Source organism: Cheilinus undulatus, linkage group 22, assembly GCF_018320785.1.
Source record: "Cheilinus undulatus linkage group 22, ASM1832078v1, whole genome shotgun sequence".
Taxonomy (NCBI): Eukaryota; Metazoa; Chordata; class Actinopteri; order Labriformes; family Labridae; genus Cheilinus; species Cheilinus undulatus.
This window is the reverse complement of record NC_054886.1, coordinates 12,192,719-12,214,704: the sequence shown is the minus strand read 5'-3', so window position 1 is coordinate 12,214,704 and position 21,986 is coordinate 12,192,719. Positions and strand designations below refer to the sequence as shown.

The following is a 21,986-nucleotide window of genomic DNA, read 5'->3' as shown; positions in this document are numbered from 1 at the left end:
ACACACATGGCAGCTACTTTTGTGTGCAAGGTTGGAGAATCGTGCATAAATCTGGCAAAAAAAGGCAGGGAACTATAAAGAGACATTTACATATCTTTGGCTGTGAAAGGAAACAAAAAGGACAAAAAAGACAGAAAGAAAGCAATGGCACGTGAAGACAGGAAAGACAGGAAGTGACAATTAGACCGAGGAAGGGTACTTATGTAGGAGTGGGAGTTGGAGTGGAAGGAGAGGGCAAGATGACTTAACTGGGATACAGTGCCTGCTCAGGAATACTCCACCCTCACAGCAACTTCCCAATGAGGTAAATCCCCCAGCATTCCCCCCGCATGTGCTGTCACAGCCCTCCCACTCCTGCAACTGCTCTGCGTGTGTGTGTGTCACCACTATTTTCTGACATTCTTTTGCAGAGCAGAGAGGCGGTGAGCTCAGCTGCACAAGAGACAGAGGGTAAATCCAAGTGGGAACCTCACAGGGAAAAGCTGTGACAAAGACAGAAGGTTGCATTTGCCTAATTTTGTTACATCTTGAGTGAGATTTCATGAGTAGAGTATCCACTCTCCCTGAGAGTCACCTAGAAAGCTTGCATTTTTAACAAAAGATTTCTAGAAAAGCATCCTTTTTCCTCTGGCGCTTCCTCTGCCCATCTCCCTTAGTGAAGGCTAAAATCAAGAGTTTGGGGATTCTTTTGGTGAGAAATCAAGTCCAGAGTGAGCTTTTGCCACAGCACTGAAGAGGTAAGAGAATAAAATTGTACTTAAAGTTGATGATGAGGTGCAGCATTGTTTTTTTTAGGATGAATGCATGTCTATTGTGCTGAGTGAAACAAAAGCATAGTTCAGAGATGTAATGTAGAACTTGGTTTTTGCTTTTTTGCTATTTTGTAGCTATGCTGTTTTACATTAAAGCTGTGCTGTAGTCAGTTCTGCCTTCAGCCAACAATGTTTACAAGATTTCATTTCTCCACAAGTTTCAAAGTCACATTTCTTCTGTTAATGGTGCATAAAAGTAGAGTGTGTTGCACAATATGCCCTGAATGTAACGTCTCTGGAGGTAGGGTTGTTTGCTCTGCTGATCCCCTGCTTGATTTGCCTTCAAGAAAGAAAGAGAGAAGAAAAGACGTGAGGGGTGGGGGATTTGTAAATCACTTTACATTGAGCGTAGAGAAATGATGGCATGAGAGTAAAAAAAGCAGAGAGAGGAAAATAAAAGGTATGTGCATGGGGGATTGAGCGGGGAAGGATGTGTAGTTTCACCCTCTATCTGGTTTTATCATCAAATTGCAAAGACAGGCATTAGTAAAGAGAGGCAGGGATGTGAACATTATGCTCAAATGTTTCAAGCACAGCCACAGTAAATACATGCAGATGTTGCATGCAAGGAAAAAATTGAACTTACAGTCATGGACAAAAGTATTGGAACCCCTGGAATTTTTCCAGAAAATACACCATTTCTCCCAGAAATTCTTGCAATTACAAATTTTTTTGGTATACATGTTTTTATTTCCTTCATGTGCATTGGAGCAACACAAAAATCCAAAGAAAAAAGACAAAATTGACACAATTTTACACAAAACTCAAAAAATGGGCTGGAAAAATTATTGGCACCCTTTTAAAACTATGGGTAAGTCATTTTATCTCAAGCATGTGATGCTCATTTAAACTCACCTGTGGCAGTAACAGGTGCTGGCAATCTAGAAATCACACCTGAAGCCAGTTAGAATGTATAAAAGTTGACTCAACCTTTGTGTTGTGTGCCTGTGTGTCACACCAAGCATGGAGAAGAGAAAGAAGAGCCAAGAATTGTCTGAGGACTTGGGAAGCAAAATTGTAGAAAAATATGAACAATCTCAAGGTTTCAAGACCATCTCCAGAAATCTAGAAATTCCTCTGTCCACTGTGCGTAATATAATCAAGAAGTTTATAACCCATGGCACTGTGGCTAATCTCCCTGGACGTGGACAGAAGAGAAAAATTGACAAAAGAATGCAACGCAGGATAGTTGGAATGGTGGATAAACATCCTCAGTCAACTTCCACACAAATTCAGGCTGTCCTGCAGACTCAGGGTGCAAAAGTGTCAGCTCGGACTATACGTCATAATCTGAATGAGATGACGCACTATGGCAGGTGACAGAGGAGAACCCCACTGCTGACGAAGAGACATAAAAAGCCAGATTGGAGTTTGCAAAATGTACCTGAGTAAGCCTCAATCCTTCTGGGAGAACATTTTGTGGACAGATAAGACTAAGGTAGAGCTTTTTGGAAAAGCAGGTCATTCTACCATTTACAGAAAACAGAGTGAGGCCTACAAAGAAAAAACACAGCACCTACAGTCAAACATGGTGGAGATTCAAGGATGTTTTGGGGTTGTTTTGCTGCCTCTGGCACTGGGTGCCTTGACTGTGTGCAAGGAATCATGAAATCTGAAGACTATCAAAAAGTTTTGGTCCGCAATGTAAGGACTAGTGTCAGAAAGCTAGATTTGCATCAGAGGTCATGGGTGTTCTAGCAGGACAATGACCCCAAACATACCTCAAAAAGCACTAAGAAATGGTTGGAGACAAAACGCTGGAGAGTTCTGAAGTGGCCAGCAATGAGTCCAGATCTAAATTCCATTGAAGACCTATGAAGAGATCTTAAAATTGTTGTTGCAAGAAGCACCCTTCAAATCTGAGAAATCTGGAGCAGTCTGCAAAAGGAGAGTGGTCCAAAATTCCAGTTACAGAGGTGTAAGAAGCTTGTTGATGGTTAAAGGAAGTGATTAGTTTCAGTTATTTTTTTCCAAGGATGTGCAACCAAATATTAAGTTCAGGGTGCCAACAATTTTGTCCGGCCCATTTTTTGAGTTTGAGTTTGTTGTAAAATTGTGTCAATTTTGTCTTTTTTTCTCCTGATTTTTGTGTTGTTCCCATGCACATAAAGGAAATAAACACATATATACCAAAAATATTTGTAATTGCAAGAATTTCTGGGAGAAATGGTGTATTTTCTGGAAAAATTCCAGGGGTGCCAACACTTTTGTCCATGACTGTACATGTTCTTGATTTTTTTTTGTTTTCTCAGTTACACACATGCTCACACCTTTAAGAGTACACACACAAATATGTTTTTTTCATTGCACGTGTGTTTAGTTTGCTGGATGTACAAAGTGACTGATTACAAAAAACAAAAGAAATAGAAGCACACATTGGTTAACACTCACCATTTTTGGGGAATTATAGACATTTTCCATACACCACTTCCCCTTCGACCAGCCTAGACAAATTCTAATTCAACAGAAGTCTCACATCTTACTATCATAATTGAAGAGCTGTCTGTCTGTCTGTCTGTCTCAATTTGCAAACCTCCCTGTTGCTCCAGTTGTCATTCATACCTCTCAGAGGACTTCTTGGGTGTACTGGGTCGAAACTAGAAGCATGACAACATCATAAAAATGTATAGAGTTTGTATAAAACCCAAAAATTGAGTTTTTTTTAAACTTCAAGTTGGTTCCCCTCAGGTCCCCATCCACCGATATAGCTAACATGCTGATGTACAGTGAGTGCATTGCATCACTTCCTGTCTCTTGTTTAGTAAAATTGGGATCACCTGAGTGCAGTGAATGTGTCTTCCAGGCATCCTTGTCTGGAACGTCCAGACTGGTTGATCAGTATCCCTGGCTACCATTACACCATGAAGACAAAAGAACACCCCAAGCAACTCAGAGAAATATTATTGTAAAGAATAAGTAAGGGGATGGATATGAAAAATTTACAAGGCACTGAACATCCCCCAGAGCTCAGTTGAATTCATCATAAGAAAAATAGAAGGAATATGGCACATGCTTAAATCTGCCTAAATCAGGCTGTCCTCATAAACCAAGTGGCCGTGCAAGAAGGGGACTAGTGAGAGAGACCACCAAGACTCCTATGAGTACTCTGAAGGAGTTACAAGCTTCAGCAGTTAAGATGGGAGAGACTCTGCTTACAACTGTTGTCTAGGTTCTTGGGCAGAGTGGCAAAGAGAAAGCCACTGTTGATGATGTAGAAATCTTGGATTTTTTTTTTTTTTTTTTTTTTTTTACAGCCGTGTTATTTTATCTATCTTACCTTTCTTTCTTTTTATTTTATTTTATCCTATTTATTTACTCTCTTATTTTTCATATTCATAAGGGTGCTCTTGTGTACTATGTACACTCCTTTGTGTATTCTGGTAATACAACTTTATTTATATCACAAGTCTTATTGTTTATATTGTTATATTCTATAGTTTTAAATTTTTCTACTTTTCAGTCATTTGTAGAGCTGACTCAAGAAGCAATGCACAAAAATTCTATTGTACCTGTACTGTCCCGTACCTGTGCAAATGGCAATAAACATCTATTCTATTCTATTCTATTCTATTCTATTCTATTCTATTTTATTCTAAGACAACTCATATCAAATCTTGACAAGAGTTCGCTAAAAGGCATGTGGGAGAAAGTTCTTTGGTCTGGTGAGACCAAAAATGATGATTCTGGTGCGTCAGACCAGACACTATGTTTGGTGGGCGCCAAACTCTGCACGTCACCACAAACACACCATTCCAACTGTGAAGCATGGTGGTGGCAGCATCATGCCGTGGGGATGCCTCTTGGCAGCCAGACCTGGAAGGCTTGTAAATGTAGAGGGTAAAATGAATGCTGCAAATTATAGGAAAATCCTGTAGGACAATCTGATTCAGTCTTCAGGAGAATTACAGCTTGGGAGTCGATTTAGTCTTTGCAAAACAACATGAAGCATACAGCAAAAGCTAGACAGAAATGTTTAAAGACAACAATGTAAATGTTCTGGAGTGTCTGAGTCATAGCCCAGACCTCAATCCAACCAGAATTATTAAGACAATTTTTGTATTTTATTTTATTTTTTACCATGATTGATTTATAAAGCAAATAAAAAGGTAATACAGACAAAGGGGTGAATACTTATGATATATCATTATTGTTATTATTATTATTATTATTATTATTATTGCTCTATTATCTAGAGCACATATTCTTTAGTATTATTTTTGTATGTCTATTATTTCCCTATTGAATCAATTCAATTCAATACAAATTAACCTCCCTTCTCGCAGCTGCGATGATATTTTGGTAATACATGACAAAACTGATTTTATAAAGTCGATTTTTATTCTGCCTAATCGTTCTGTTTTAATCATATTGGATTTTTCTGCAGACCCTGGCTCCTGTAAAGATGGCTGACGTGGTGCAGCCAGACACCAACAGCTTGCAGATACCCGGTAAGATACAGTTTATACACATGCTTCGTTACCATGGCAACCATGACTCACTTCCTCCTGTCTTTATCTTTTGGAGCCTGCTCACAGTGACCTTTCCATGTTTTGCTCCCACTTGGGAATATTACTCACATTAAATTCCAGTGCGACCGTCCAGTCGTTCCAGTTCATCTTAAAATCAATCCTGAGGAATCTTTAGGTCAAAAGTGTTCACAGCTCAACTCCCACAGAAGGAGTTTTCTTTTCATGTGTGGTACTTTTTCAAGTTCTAAAACTGGGTGTCTAATGTATCACTGCGACTACTTGTTACATTTTTTGTCTGTTCTTTCTTCTTCTAAATTTTCAGGTGAGAATTTATCCGTCCCCTCGTCGCCTGCCACAGGTAGAAATGACTGCAGCATCACACCGCTCACACCCTCACCCTCACCGGTAACTATCTGAGCACACGCATTCACCACAGACACTCCGACACACCCTTTCCTCTTTTCCTCTCTTACTATTTATTTTCTTTATATAGAGCTCCTAAACACAACCTGTAAAGCCACACCCACTTCTCACTCTTATTAGCGGCTTTTAATATCATACTCTGAGCTGAAAAAGAGGCATAGGCTTAGAAAAGCACCCCATAAAGACTGCAGTCTGTGGTAAAAAGATATGGCCTCCATCCACATCTTGCCAAGAGCAAAGACAAAAGTGAACCTGATAATTCTGCACCATTTCTCCTAAAACAAACACATTATTACTGAAAATGAAATGGAATGGTAGCTAACATTAGCTCCTATGTAAATGCTTATGTTTGTAATAACAATGCAAAATTAGTAGGCCAGAATTTTATCCTGGAAGCCAGTTTGCAATAATGTTAGCTGTGCTAATGAGAAACAGGAAGGAGATAAAAGGAGATGAATGAGTGCTGGAGTCATTATATCCTATCAGGACAAATTACACACTCTCTTTCTCTCTCTCTCTCTCTCTCTCTCAGAGGGTGGAGGTCAGACCCAGGATGGCCTGTCCGTTTTCTGTTGTTGTAGCGATTGACTTTGGGACCACATCAAGCGGCTATGCCTTTAGCTTCACCCAGGACTCGGAGGCTATACACATGATGAAGTAAGGGTCAGTGTTTCTACTCCGTATCGTTTTCTTAGTTATCTTCTTCTCTGACATCCTCTTCCTCTGATCCGTATAGGCGCTGGGAGGGTGGCGACCCTGGGGTGGCGAATCAGAAGAGCCCGACATGTCTACTGCTGACTCCAGAGTTAAGATTCCACAGTTTTGGGTTTGCAGCTCGGGACTTCTACCATGACCTGGATCCAGAGGAGGCCCGGCATTGGCTATACTTTGATAAGTTCAAGATGAAGATCCACAGCACAAGTGTAAGAGAAATCATGACAAACATAACTATAAACAGTAGCATAGAAACCATTTTGATCTTAAAATATAAGCCCATCTGGTGTAGAAGTGATCAGGTTTAACAGGGTGTAGACTTTCAAAGCTTCTACTTGGAGTGTCTAATTAAGAGCTGTCAAATGAATAAAATTTTAATACAATTAACCTCAGGTTTGCTGTAGTTAATACTAATTAATTGTTTTTGATAGCATTTATAAATTCCATTATTTTAAAATTAAAACATTTGTTTTTACACTATCTTAAAATGAGTGTAACTGATTTCCTGTTTGCATACAGACCTGATTTTATAGGTAGATTATTTAAACCACAGGATAAAGAGCTTGTTCCAGATCTTGTAGTATATGACCAATGATGTTGGCCCAGCTTAAAGGGGACATATTATGCAAAATACACTTTTCAGGATTTTCTCACAAAAATATGTGCCCCTCAGAAAAATCCCCCCCTCTTTTCTCCACCTTTCAAAAAATGTGTGCTGAAACAAGCCGTTCTCAGATTTTCCCCTCATGATGTCATGTGGGGAGGTAGCCCCGCCCCCAAGTTGGATTGGCCCTCCCCACTTAGAAGAAAGTCCCTCTCTCCTCTCATGATCCTCCTCTCAGCTGGCAGCTGAGAGGGGAGCCAGATCCATTAGGGCACATCCATTTTCTGAGAGGGGCGGAGTCAGACAGCTCAGTAACATTTAAAGCAACAGTCACAGAAACAGCTCATTCTGAGCAAGGCTGAAACAGAGGGGGTTTTAGACATGCAAAAATCCAATACTGGAGTGTTTTTTCAGTAACAAACTTCACAGGCATTTTTTGAGGACCTCTGAGACCAATATAAACTTGTTTTAAAGGGGTAAAATATATGACCTTTAAATGTGCTGAAAAGTACCATAAAGCATACGATTAATTGCAATTCAAAAAATGATAACACTTCAATAAGGTACACATATTTTACATAATTATTAGGTAACAAATGAGTGAGAAACTACTAATTGACATTAATGAATAAGAAAGTACTAGATAACCTTTAATTAACCATTACTTGACAAAATTATATGGCACACAAATTTTGAATAGTTGTTAGGTAACTTAGCATTTCTATCAAATAAGTAACAAACTACTAGTAACCGTTGATGAATTATGACTAACTACTAGTTAACTAATGCTGAACCATAACTTAACAAATAGATAAGGTACTCAAACTTAAGTAGTTAGTAGGTGACAAATATAGTTAGCAGGGTTGGAAAAAGTACCAGACTATTGAACTCAAGTAAAAGTACAGTTACTCTGCTTAAAATTTACTGAGGTAAAAGTACTGGTCTATAAATGTACTTTAAGTACTGAGTACAGAGTAGCTTTTAGGGCTGAATGATTTGGGAAAATAATCTAATTGCAATTTTTTTTCTTATGTAGGCCCACTATTTGTGATTAGACATGCAGCTTCTTTTTAAGTTCCATTTCTGCAATTTTTAAAACACTAGCAATAAATTGTTCAATTTGATAATCAATACAATTATTAGATAGATTAAACATAAACTGGTCTTCCCTGTAGGCTGGATCTATATGTTAGGATGACTTATAATTATGCATGAGTTAGATGGTATTACATATTTTCACTCATCTACAGTAGTCAGTTAACTAATTGTTCATCTTAAAGCCTTGTAGCAATCATCCAAAACAAAGGCAGAACAATGTTGAAAAATATCTAACTGCAAATATTCTGATTCATATTCAGATAGAGTGTGAATTTTGTATTAAAGGAAATTATCTTTTTCATGACATTCTCATTCGAAATAAGAAAAATATTAGGACGCAGGTGGCCTAGTGGTTAAAGGCGCTCCCCATGTATGCGGGTGGCCCAGGTTCAAATCCAGCCTGAGGCCCTTTACCGCATGGATCACCCCAACTCTTGACCCTGTTTCTGACTCTATCCATTGTCCTCCTCTATCTAATAAAGGCACAAAAAGCATGAACATAAATCTTTTAAAAAAAAGAAAAATATTACAAAAATGTGTTTTTTGCAAACTATTCATGAAAAAAGTGATTTTCAATGCAGTGTTAATTTCATCGACTAAAACTATGACTAAAAACGTTGACAGCCTTTTGTTCATGACAAAAACTAGACTAAGACTACTCAAAGATAGATCTGTGATGACTAAAAATGACTAAAAGTAAGTTCAGTTTTTGTCGAGATGACTAAAACTACACTAAAATGTAATTTAGTTTTTGTCAGACATTAAAAATCCATGATATTTCTCCATTGTGGGTAATCCTGTCAAAAAACAATGCATCTGTAACTCTTCTGCCTCTAAGCTGTAGATAGCAGGGACCTCAGGTTTGGTAGGGTGCAGAGCACACTACCATGGTTTGTTACCAGATTTAGGTAAGAAAATAAATGCTTGGACTCAAAGCAAAGACTAAAATGTGAGGACTTTTTATGGACTAAAACCAGACTAAAATGGTTTTGAGTTTCTGTGGACTAAATTTAGACTAAAACTAAAAGATTTGAAATGATTAAAATGTGACAAACTAAAAGACATTTCGTCAAAAGACTAAGACTAAAATTAAAAATATCTGTCAAAATTAACACTGGTTCCGTGTGTGCTCCACAAATCAATCCTGATGTAAAAAAAAAAAAAAAGGTTGAAACCATTTTTTAACAGACATTTCAGGTGAAAGAAATATTGCAGTTTCTACAATTGTCAAACTACAGTCGGACATATTGTGACTTAATCTTAAAATTTGATTAATTGCACAGCCTACTGAAGAGGTGTGCAGGAAAATATGAATTTTCCTTACTGGCAATATCAACATGAGAATATGGATCTCAAACTAGGTTTTCCAGGTGAAGTCCCACCTCAGTGATAAAATCAAATACAACAGCTGTTTTGGGATATGATGTGGAATCATTCTCTCGCTGTGTGCTACTGTGTCATCAACATGAGTTTCCTACGTTACCTACTTACTATTCCAAATTTAAGTACCTTATCTATTTGTTAAGTTTTGATAAAGATTTATGCAAATAAATCTTGACAGCCCTAATATAACTGTTAAACAGAGCCAGACAACATTAAAAGTATAAGATCCGGTATTTTCTAAAGCTTAAACAGGACTGGGGTTTAATAAATTATGATATACTGATATTTGATGCTTTGGCCATTTCTTCTTAACTTTCTTGTGAGCCTTTTATTCTACTGAAGTCAGTAAAGGTATGAGGCTTTCAGCATCACGTTTCAGCAGTTGTAACTGTTTGCTGCAGGACCTCACCATGGAGACGGAGCTGGAGGCAGTAAATGGTCGGAGGGTCAGAGCCATCGAGGTGTTCGCCCACGCCCTGCACTTCTTCAGGGAACATGCTCTTAAGGTGCGATCAATAGCCTCAGTTAATCATGATGCTACAAGACGTCACACTGTTTTTAACTTTCTTACACTGCAAGTCTGTGATTAGAGATGAAATCTCCCTTCCTGAGCTCTCATATCTCCAAATCCTCTTTCAATAAGTGTAAGATTGATTCTGTTTTAGGAGGTGAAGGACCAGTCATCATCAGTGCTGGAGGGAGATGAGATCAGATGGGTCATCACTGTCCCGGCTGTGTGGAGACAACCTGCCAAACAATTCATGAGAGAGGCTGCATACCTGGTAGGAGTACCAAACAAGCCAAATCTGTAACGCAACAGGGATAAAATAGCTAAGGAAACCTCTGGATCTATTGATCCACCTACATGTTATATTAAACAAGTTCAAATGCAATGAGCAGGGAATGAACAAGTTTAATGTTTGAGTTTAAAGCCCTTCTAAGGAGTGTTTAGGTGTCTATGAAACCATCTGAAATGTATCAAGTCCTCTATATCACAAATACCAAAGCAATCAAGTCTATCAGTAACAACACTGGTTACGTTTATATTGCTATTACTGCTAAAACATCTGCAGTGAGGTAGGTGTCAAATAAAGTGATTAAAAGCATGCTTATGAAAAAGCTTTTTATATTTTCCAAGAAAAGCATGGTGCTGTACCAGTGCATGTACATGTAGGACAAAATCAGAGTAAAGAGGTCTATGTTTTTTGTTTTTTTTTATTTTACAGAAAAATTGACTAATTTCTTCACCATGCCAGTGATAGTCAGGGCCCAGACGCATCATGTTTTCAGTTTTCTGTCCATTCTTGTGAATGTGATATATTTTTAAAAAAGCTTTGAGGCATTTTCATCAATTTTGTTTTCACTCTGGCTCAAGGAAGAGCTGATTAGATTTTGGAGGTCAAGGTCAAGGTCGTTGGGCCTCATGTTTATCCTGCGGTTGTGAAAGTGATATCCTAAGAATGCTTTGAAGAATTTTTTTTAACTTTTGAACAATTGTCTGCTGACTCCTGGATAAACTGCTTAGATTTTGGAGGTTGTTGGACAGAGGGTATGCTTGTTGGGCTTTGTGCTCTTCCCTTGCTTGTTAATGTGATTCTGTTATTAATGGTTGTAAGGACTTCCTTTAAATGTTGCACAAACATTAACTCAAAGATACCCTGAATACATTTTGGAGGTGCAGAGTAAAGGTCTCTATGGAGAACACTGGTTTGACAGAAGGCACAGGAAGGCACAACCAGAATTAACATCAAGTATCATGGGGGGTAAGAATACAGTTGAGGGTTTTATCTGGCTAAATTTCAGCTGTTTCATGAAGCTGTAAAACCAATTTCCCCTTTGGAAAAAAAGTATTTTCCTCCTTAGACCTGTAAAACCACTGAATTGATTTGAAACTAACAGCAGCTACAGTGCTGTGAGTATTTACCCCCTTTCTGATATTTTCTGCAGATTTGTCACACTTAAATATTTCAACTCATCAAACAACTTTTCAGATTTTCAGACAAAAATAACCAGAGTAAATTTTTCAAATGATGACTATATTTTTTAAGAAAAAAGGCCATCCAAACATACCAGGCTAAAAGATCTCAAAAAGCAATACATGATGCTGCCATCCAAAGAAATTCAAGATCAGATGAGAAACAAAGTCACTGACATCTATCTGTCTGGAAAACATGTTACAAAGACATTTCTCCAGCGAACCACAATGAGAGCCATCGTTCACAAATGAAGAAAACTTGGAACAGTGTTGAACCTTCCCAGGAGTAGCCAGCCCAACAAATGGGAAAAAAAGGGGGGGGAGCAAAGTGATTTCTTAGGCTGTGGGTCAGCGAAGCATGATAAGAGCCATTATCCACAAATGGAGAAAACTTGGAACAGTGGTGACAAAACAGAAAAACAGTTCTTTGTTCTTCTTTTAACAAAGAACGGTCATCAAGTTCTGATAAAACTGGCACTTCAGCAGCATTCATGCTAAGCTCTCCCACCATAATATAATGAGAATGGACCTACTCTAGTACGCAATAGTCTGTGGAACAGACGGCACAACCTTTGATTTTTAATACCGCGCTCTTTTGTTTTTCTTCTCACCCCTTTTTTTACATTTTTGCCAACACACACACACACACACACACACACATGAACTGTCAAAGCATTTTCTCTCTGCCCTTTTCTTACTGGGTTACAAACATAAAACGTCTAACGTGCACACACTTTCACAGACACATTGACATATACACACCCTGTGCTGGCTCTCAGTTTGGAGCTTTTGGGGTGTGTGTACTTCCTGATGATGATGATGTCATCAGGAGTGAACAATGAGGGAGACCGGCGTACAAACACAGGAAGTAGTGTCCAGACCCCCGCCCTGCTCACCCACCCACACTCGCACACAGACACAAACACCACACTCTCTCTCTCACACACAAATCATTCCTGTTCCTCAGCTTCACTCTCAATACATTTCAAGCCTAATAGATTATTACCAACTGCAAATTCATATTCCAAAAAAAGTTGGGATGGCAAAGTTTAAGATGGTCCTCATACTATCCCATTTACCCGTGGGATGTTTCAGGCGTTTTTAACAATCCACATCTCTACCAGTATCTTTTTAACCCATCACTCTTTTAAAATTGATTTTGGAACATATTGCAAGCATTAAATTCAGAATGCCCCCACCTCCCCTCCCCAGAAAAAAAGGAAAAAATAATAAATATAAAGTACTTTGTCTTTGTGTTGTGTCCAGGACTTGCAAATCAACTTGCTGTCTTTTCTCTCCTCAAGGCTGGCCTGGTGTCTCCAGACTGTCCTGAGCAGCTCCTCATTGCTCTGGAACCTGAAGCTGCGTCCATTTACTGCCGTAAGCTCCGCCTCCACCAGGTGATTGACCTGAGCTTGCAGCCACTTACAAACGGTCTGGATCTGGACGGGTCCAGGCCTTTTGACTCCAGCTTCAGACAAGGTAGTACAGGGAGTGTGTTCAGAAGAACTTTTTGTGTTTCGTCTTTGGGGCTTTGTCATTAGCATAGGCATGAAACCACAGTGTTCCTGGAAATGTTGTGGTTTGAGTTCACTGGGGGATTGTGGGTTACACAAAGGATGAAATCTCTGAGTGTGTGTGTGTGACTGCACATGTGTGTGTTAAGAAAAATAAAGAGTGGGCACTGTCTCAGATAGTGCTTGTGGTTTTGTCTGATGACTTTGCACTTGTGTATATCTGTTAGCATGTGTGTTTGTGTGTGTTCTGGGGCGATAAAGTTACTTTCTGTGTAAAATCTTCATTCTGCATTCAGAACTGCACAATCAAATCATGTGTAGTGTAATTTTGAGCACATGATTTTGGACCCCCACCTTGACGTGTGTATTTGCGCATTTTCAACCTGTTTGTGTATGTGCATGTATTTCAGCCTATGTGTGTGTAGCTTTTTCAGTAACGCTGTGACTCAGTAGGTAGTCAGTAGAACTTCATTTAAAAGACTCCAAAACATAGTTAGAAATGCAAACTGCTGTGAAATTTTTCAAAATAAAAATTGTATTAATCACAAATAATTAGCAATTTTGGATTAAAAATCCAATTAATCACATGTTTGATCTTTTGACAGGCCTACTTTATACACATGTGGTTCTCAACGTTTTTTTGTTTGTTTGTTTGTTTTGCCCAAAGCACATCTAAGATCAAGCCAAGATCTCAAGGCACACCTTACCCATACCCACACAAAATAGCCTTTTATCTTTTCCAAATTATTATCAAACAGAAAGTGCACTTATCCATTTATTTTGCACAACAGAGTTTCGGACCATTTTATAGGTTGTAAAGAAATGAAAATGGTCATTTGTTGAATTTGCAGCATTAGAAGGTCATATTTACGGGAATCAAAAGCTATTTCAATCAATAACATCCTAACAGGCAAAGTTACATGGTAACATAGGAGCCCGTCTTTGATATCATCTTCACAATTCTTGCATCCATTGAACTTGTGAGTTTTTGGAGAGTTTCTGCTTGAATTTCTTTGCATGATGGCAGAAAAGCTACCCAGAGCTGCTGTTTTGATGTGATTTGCCTCCCATCCTCGTAGATCTTTTGCTTGAGGATGCTCCAAAGGTTCTCAATAGGGTTGAGGTCAGGGGAGGATGGGGGCCACACCATGAGTTTCTCTCCTTTTATGCCCATAGCAGCCAATGACATAGAGGTATTCTTTGCAGCATGAGATGGTGCATTGTCATTGTTACGACCAGCTCGTTGTGGGTAAAGGAAGTAACATAAAACCAGATGTAGTTGGTAAATTAAAGGTATTTATTACAAAAGTAAAACTGTGCTTAACAAAAGTGAGGCAAAATGAAAGGACCGATGAGTGCTGTTCAACTAATAACCAAATAAAACAGTGTCTAACTAGAGTTTTAAAACTAACTAACTGGTGATACAAACTGAACAGAACTCCTAACTAACTACACTAACTAACCAAATCTAACAACAACAGAACAGCACCCCTAAACCTAGTGTGACTAAACAAATAACAAAACCTACATGTGAGTGTGTGCCTAACTAAACTACAACCTGGCCCAGTGCATCAAACGAGTGCCTCAAACAGAATCTTAACAGAAATTCAAAACACTAAACAAATCAAACACAAAGAGGCACAGTGGCAAGCTCAAAACTAAGGTGAAGCTGCGCGTCAACTGCTGGCAGTCCACACTTTTATGAGGGTTGGGCTGATTGGTGTTGCTTCTCATTGGCTGATTGGTTCTGCTGCAGCTGCTCACCGATCACCTTCACCAGCAGCACAGGTGTCAGGAATCAGCCTAGAGAGCACCCAAGCCACTCACACACACATGCACAGACACTCCACAGAAGTAATTAGTTACACAAAGGGGGGAATGCGGCTGTGGCCGTAACAGTCATGCATGAAGATAATTTTGCTACAGAAGGCAGGGTTCTCCTTTTTGTACCATGGAAGAAAGTTGTCAGTCAGAACCTCTGTATACTTTGCAGAGGTCATTCTCACACCTTCAGGGACCCTAAAGGGGCCTACCAGCTCTCTCCTCATGATTATGGCTCACCACCTTGCTGACGTCATGGTCTTGTTGGGACATGGTGGCCATCCACCAACTATCCACTACTCCATCCATCTGGACCATCCAGGGTTGCACAGCACTTATCAGTAAACAACACTGTGTGAAAATGAGTCTTCATGTATTTCTGGGCCCACTGAAACAGTTTCTGCTTGTGAGCATTGGTTAGAGGTGGACGAATAGTAGGTTTATGCACGACTGCAAACCTCTTGAGGATCCTACACCTTGAGGTTGGTGGGACTCCAGAGGCACCAGCAGCTTCAAATACCTGTTTGCTGCTTTGTAATGACATTTTAGCATCTGCTCTCTTAATCCGATGAATTTGTCTGACAGAAACCTTCCTCATTATGCCTTTATCTGCACAAACCCGTCTGATCTCTGAATCAGCCACATATTTCTTCACAGTGTGATGATCACGCTTAAGTTTTCCTGAAACATCTAATGTTTTCATTCCTTGTCCATGGCATTGCACTATTTGAGGCTTTTCAGCAGCAGAGAGATTCTTTTTCTTTCCCATATTGCTTTAAACCTGTGGCCTGCTTAATAATGTGGAATGTCCTTCTTAAGTAGTTTTCCTTTAATTGGGCTCACCTGGCAAACTAATCATCACAGATGTCTGAGATTGATTTCAGTGATCTAAAGAACCCTGAGACACAACACCATCCATGAGTTTAACTGAAAAACAAAAATTTGAATGTTTATGACACTAAAATCCAATTTGCATAATCATTTGGAATGCGGTGTGAAGAGTGTTACAGTAAGTTAACACCGTTTGAGAAACACACTGGTTTTACTTATGGCATCATATACCAGCCTTGATTATCACATTGGGAATTGGTGTGAATGGGTAGGTGTGGCCTGCAGTGTGAAAGGTTCTTTATGTAGTCAATAAAACTATAAATGTGCAAGCTCACATCTATTTACAATCAAGTCTTCACAGGGTTTAACTACATTCATCTTGATGAATTTAAAAAGGATATTTTCTTCTTCTTCTTCTTCTTCTTCTTCTTCTTCTTCTTCTTCTTCTTGGTATGAAAAAATGGAAAAGAAAACCTTAAGATGGAAATTTTCTCATGGGAAAAACACTTCCAGATCCAGAAACTCTTTCACACACAAGCATCTTAAACAAACCAAGCTACTCTACTTTGAAGTTGCATTGAAAACATTTGTGTTTGGAATAGGAACAAGAAAACTCTACTGAAATGCAGAGAGGGAAAAAAGGGCAATTTTAGACTGGGCATATTCCTGCAAAGGAACATGCCATCCAAGATCCCCTGCACAGACTCACATATACATTTGCATTTATGGACACACACTTTGAACATTTGTACACTCAGACACACACTGAACACAGGATATTGTAATTGGAACAAGGTGCAGTGAGGCTATGATCTCACCCCCTCCTGGCTTGTCACTCTCCCTCTCCCTCACTCACATTCATTTGGCTTTTCCCCTTTTTCTCACAAGCATTTGTTCCCTCTGACTTTCTTTTGCCAGTGTACAGTTTGCAAGGACTCTGCAAACACAGTACACAACACACACAGGCATTAAGTGTTTCCTCATTTACACACACAAGAACACACACTGGGCATTGTGGTCAATCTTTAGCTTTTCTTCCACCTTATTTTGTATCCAAAGATAGCACAGGGGAGTCATTAACACACTATGCACACACACAAATACACACATATATATACACAAACGCACACTCAAATACACACTATAATTTCTTTTCTTCTTTTTCAAATAGTTTGTAAATGGCTTCCAGATTTTCATGTGAACCATCACCTCACCAAAGCCACACACTTATAGATGCATAAATCATGTAATGTAAACTTGCACTAAAATACAGTGTTGCTTTCTAGACATTTGAACACTGTTGCTCTTTAAGTTCCCAACTTTGATCTGTCATGTTTATGGTTATTTTCTTTCTTCTTCTTTTACCTTTTATTATTACAATTATTATTAAATACATTTTAAAGGATGAAAAAATGATGAAAAAATTTGACAAATAAATTGACAAAAATGACAAGAAAATTAAGAAAAAAATCCCCAAAAAATGTCAAAAAAGACCAAAAAAAAGACAAAAAAGATGAAAAAATGACCAAAAGAATAGTCATGAAAAAATGACAGAAAAGTGAAAAAATAGGACAAAATTTACAAAAAAAATTGTGATGAAATTAATGATGTAAAAAAGTTAAAAATAAAATCAAGAAAAAAAATTCATGAAAAAAAAATTCACGAAATAATGGTGAAAAAATGCTGAAAAATCTGATGAAAAAATGAGGGAAAATATAAAACAAAAAGATGGGGAAAAAAGGATGAAACAGATTATGAATAAAAATTACTACAAAAATTACAAAAAAGACAAAAAAATTGCTGAAAAAATGTGACTTAAAATAGTGGAAAAAGAGGATCAAATATGTGGAAAAATAAGACCAAAAAAAGAGGAAAGAAGAAGATTTTACGAGACTAGAGTTTAATAAAAACTGCCAAACTTTGACCCACTGAAAACTGAAACAGAAACTGACTGATGCTTGAAAGAGCTGTGAAAGTGTAATAGCCCCTTTCCTTGTTTATTTAATTTATTTATTCATTCATTTTTCAAATACATAACACTTAAATGATTTAGATTATCACAGAAAATTTCATATCAAAGAAAAGAGATAACCCGAGTAAACCAAAATAAAGCTTTGGGACTCCAGCAAAAAAAATGATGAGTGCCATTGTCCACAAATGGAGAAAACTTGGAACAGTAGTGAAGTGTCCCAGGAGTGGCCAGCCAACCAAAACTATTCCAAAAGCAAAAAAAAAAAAAAGCAAAAAAAAAAAAAAGTGACAAATAAGGAACAAAGAATCAGGTCTACATTTTTATTGCAACTCCACAGAAGATTTTGTATTATCAAAACCATGGCACTACAACTTCTTTTAAATTTTGCTTCATTCTAAGGATTCACTTCCACTAAGGGAAACATGTTAGAGTTTCTGTTTTGTACTGTGAATTTCTGTCAGCTGTGTCTGAGTGAGTTATGCTTTTGTTGGCCTCCATCCATTCTCCCAACCTGCCTGTCAGGCCATGTTCATGTTAAACACCAGAGAAAGTTGAAATCCAAGAGCATTCTTCATTTTTAACAAACTGCTCTAGTCATGTAAGACATTATTACCCAGTTCTGGTATGTTTTTCTATGTTTTAGAAAGACTGAAAGACTTTATACAATCCACTGGGTAAATCTGTGACCTCATACATTCTGAAACTTGTTTAGACCTGATTATATGAAGCACAAATTAAGAACATTCATCTTCATTTGGTTGAAAGTGAGGATGTTTATGGTTTGTTTCAGCCAGTTTGCGTTGTGCATTAGTAAAAGAACAGCTTAAGTGTCTGACCCAGCTGCATGTTTATACTGAAAGAGAGAAAGTGTTTGAATTAAGGCAAAGCAGAGCGAGGTGGTGAAAGATGGTAATGACTCTTGGGGCCCTGGCAGGAAATAGTTCATGAAAATTTGTGTCGAATTTTGGCAAGAAAAGGAGGAGGCATGGTAGGGGATCGAGAAAACTACTTCTGCCCTTTTTTTTTCCAGATTGTTATGTGCCTCTAGGAGCCTGTCAGAGATCAGAACATCAACTTCTTCCTCAGCAACATCAGTCCCAACAAGATCTATGAAGACACACCTCTAACCTATATATTTATATTGTTTTTTTGTTTGTTTTTTTTTTAAACAAGCTCTTTTTCTGGTATAGAGAGATGCCAAAATGTTGAAAAAAAGCTAATACGAGGGAGCCATGTGAATAATATAACCATTAACCTTTGCTTCAACTTGACATTTTTATCTAATTTAATCATTTTTGTGTGCAACAGAGATCTTATCTTACTGGCAAAGGTTTTTGACCCTTGATTTTAACATCGTTTTTATCTCGACATTTTTTGTTCTTATATATATTTTGCTTTTGTTTATGTTTGTTTCAGCAAGGGAGCAGTTGAGACGATCCAGACACAGCAGAACCTTCCTCGTGGAGAGTGGAACTGGAGAGCTTTGGTCAGAGCTGCAGACGGGTAAGGTTGTATGTTTGTGTATGAGAGACACACACGTAACCTTGCATGTCTGTCTTCAGCCCAATCCATCTTGCAAAGCTCTCCTCTGAAGCCCCTCACTGCAGTGTGCAATAGGGGGTGGGGCCCAATGTTGGGTATTGCCCACTCAACGCTGCCTTACCCTTCTTATCAAACCTGTGGGGTACTAGGAAAACAGCATCGAAAAAGATAGTTTGCAACCCACCAATAAAACAATACTTAAAAATACTTAGAAGTGCGAAATGGAACAACGAGTGTCTGACAAATGGATTTAATGTGATTAAAAAAAATAATTAATTGAGTATTAAAAATCAGATAAATCTATCTGTGAGTGTGTTACATTTGGTATATTATAAACTATGGTGTAATAGATTTTTTGAAAATAAATGATAAAAACTCATTAAATATTTCTGTTCATTTGAAGCAGTTGTTTCATGGTGCTAGCTGGTTAGCCTGCCAGTAATCCTGAAGCGAATACAATGTTTAAAACAAAGAAAATGAATGTTCGAGCATGAAATGTGTGAATGCCCAGCATGGAAATAACAGCAACTTTAAAAAAACAGAATTACATCAATGTAACCATATACAGTGCTTAAAAAATGTATCAGACCACCACCCAAAGTAAGGTTTATGCCACAGCTGCCCTAAATTAACAGCACTGGTAATTACCAAAATCATTTTTTATGTTTCTGCAATGGTTTACACACCAATATGTTAAAGCTCTTTAACCCAAATGATATTTTTAATGCTTAAATATAATTAGTATTGTTATCCATGAATTTTCAAATTTACTGATTTACAAAAAAACTGAAAAAATTGTAAAGCACATTATTATTTCTTGATTAATATGTCAAATTATAGTTATTTACTTGCATTCCTGAACAGAAAAATTAGTTTTAGTGGTTGAATGTTATGCTTGATTCATTTCTGACTTCCCAGAGAAGCCCAGTGAGCCGGCTTAAATTTGGGAATAAAAAGGTGAATTTAGTTTGAAACTCCTCATTCCTGTTCAAAATGGTAAAACATGGAGAGCTCATGAAAATGAAAAAGTCCACATTAAAGCACTTCATGATGCTGGATGGTCTCTGAGACAAATATGACAGGTGGTCTAATAAATTTGTTAAGCACTGTATATTAAAAAATGTATACCCAAATGTTTTCTTTAAATGAGTCCAGCGTACTGTTTACTTCCTGTTTCTTGACGTGATGACGTTGATCAATGGGTGATGATGACGTAAGGATGTAGACCAAACATCTGATTGGATGACAGCTTAAAAGTGGGCGTTGTCAAACGCTTGTTAAGCACCGCCCACTATTGCATATTGCATTGAGGGCTTCAAGACTTATGTGGCGAACTGGACGCTGTTTGGACCAATCAGTGACATTTGAGGAGAACGAGGCAGTTGCTATGGGGGTTTAGTTCTATTGTGTGTAGACAGCAACCTCTGTGTCAATCATGGTTAGCTCGATTGAATATAGCAGCAGTTTTATCATACCTGGACTAAATTTTTTTATACAACAAAGAGCTGGAAACAGCATTGAAAGCTTTTAATGGCGGAAAAGATGTTTCCGCCCTTCTGCTGACCTGCCTCAGCAGAAGTTTGCAAAAGTTATGGGGGAAAGGGGGCAGGGTATGTAGCTTTGAATACAATGGGAGCTGGTGAAGTGGTTAGCTCGACTGTAGTATTGGTGTAGCCACGGTTCAATCACAGCTGGACCATATTTCTTTATAAAAACAGGAGCAAAGAGCCGCACTGTAAGCTCCTCTTGGAGAGGAGGAGGAAGACGTTTTCATTCTTCTACCAACGGGCCACAGAATTTAATCCTCTGTTCCTAAACCGCGGCGTTTACCAGTTGGTATGTTGCAGAGCTGCGCAGGTGTGCTCCTACGTCACATTTTGTCACTCTGATTGGCACGTGATGAATGTGACAGACAGAATATTCATCCAATTACCTTCCGAGATTCTTTTTTTGAAGTCCTGCCCTTCCCAAAGGCTTTCTATGGGAACTTTCCCAGATGATAGTGAAATGTCAATGCAATGAATGTATAAAACAGTCTGTCTGGTGTATCAGGCTAAAACACACAGATGCCGCAGAGAAGCGTATTAATTTAGATCACTTTACATTTTTGACAAAACCTCACAATTACCTTAATTTTCCCTTTCTTAAGAATGGGCCTCTCTTGGTTCGATAACACATGATGTAGAAGTGAACTTATTGCTGAAGTGACACAACAAATTGTACACCTTGAAGATGTTAAAGTCCTACAAATGGACAATAAAACTCACACAGTTCTCTGTTTTACACAGTCTTTTCTTTCTGTTGAGCCATGACAACAATCTGAGGAGCCACGCGCCCCTGCTGACCCTTTCAGCTCCCCTTCATTACCACACACACTCACCCACAGGAAGGACCCAGCCCATGGGACTCTCTGCCTCAGCACTGTAAATAAACCACAAGAGCTGAGGCCATTTTTTTAATCCTCCTGTCCTATACCTTTCCCTAATTTTTCATTTATCTCACTGCTCTTTCTCTGTCCTACCAACTCACACTACTTTGTCTTAGTTTAGGGTGTAGGGGCCCGTTAACTCAGCGGAACAGAGCCAGGACCAACTCTTATCATAAACAAGCTATCACAAACACACTCAGAGGGGGAGCACAGCTATCACAGATGGCTGGAGGTTGTTTATGTTTGAGGCTCTGCTGGTTGAAAAGTTTTAGGTGAAACACACAGACACTCATGCACACATATAGCGCTGTAAAAAGGGTTTTACACTTCCTGAGTTTCTTATCTTTGCATATTTTTTAAACTCAAATTCTTCAGATTATTAAATTTGAATATTAGA

At 38.4% G+C, this 21,986-nt stretch overlaps 1 protein-coding gene across 1 annotated transcript in view; it reads left to right on the top strand.

The window, feature by feature from the left end:
* Positions 1–263: 263 nt before the first annotated feature.
* hspa12b (heat shock protein 12B) overlaps positions 264–21,986 on the top strand; it is a 28,211-nt gene continuing 6,488 nt past the window's right edge. Inside the window, exons 1-10 of the mRNA XM_041778955.1 lie at positions 264–304; positions 411–737; positions 5,197–5,260; positions 5,604–5,686; positions 6,237–6,361; positions 6,441–6,627; positions 9,905–10,009; positions 10,169–10,285; positions 12,783–12,960; positions 19,036–19,122. Of these exons, the coding sequence (XP_041634889.1) occupies positions 5,215–5,260; positions 5,604–5,686; positions 6,237–6,361; positions 6,441–6,627; positions 9,905–10,009; positions 10,169–10,285; positions 12,783–12,960; positions 19,036–19,122 (928 nt within the window). The 5' untranslated portion in view covers positions 264–304; positions 411–737; positions 5,197–5,214. The remainder of the gene's footprint in view (positions 305–410; positions 738–5,196; positions 5,261–5,603; positions 5,687–6,236; positions 6,362–6,440; positions 6,628–9,904; positions 10,010–10,168; positions 10,286–12,782; positions 12,961–19,035; positions 19,123–21,986) is intronic.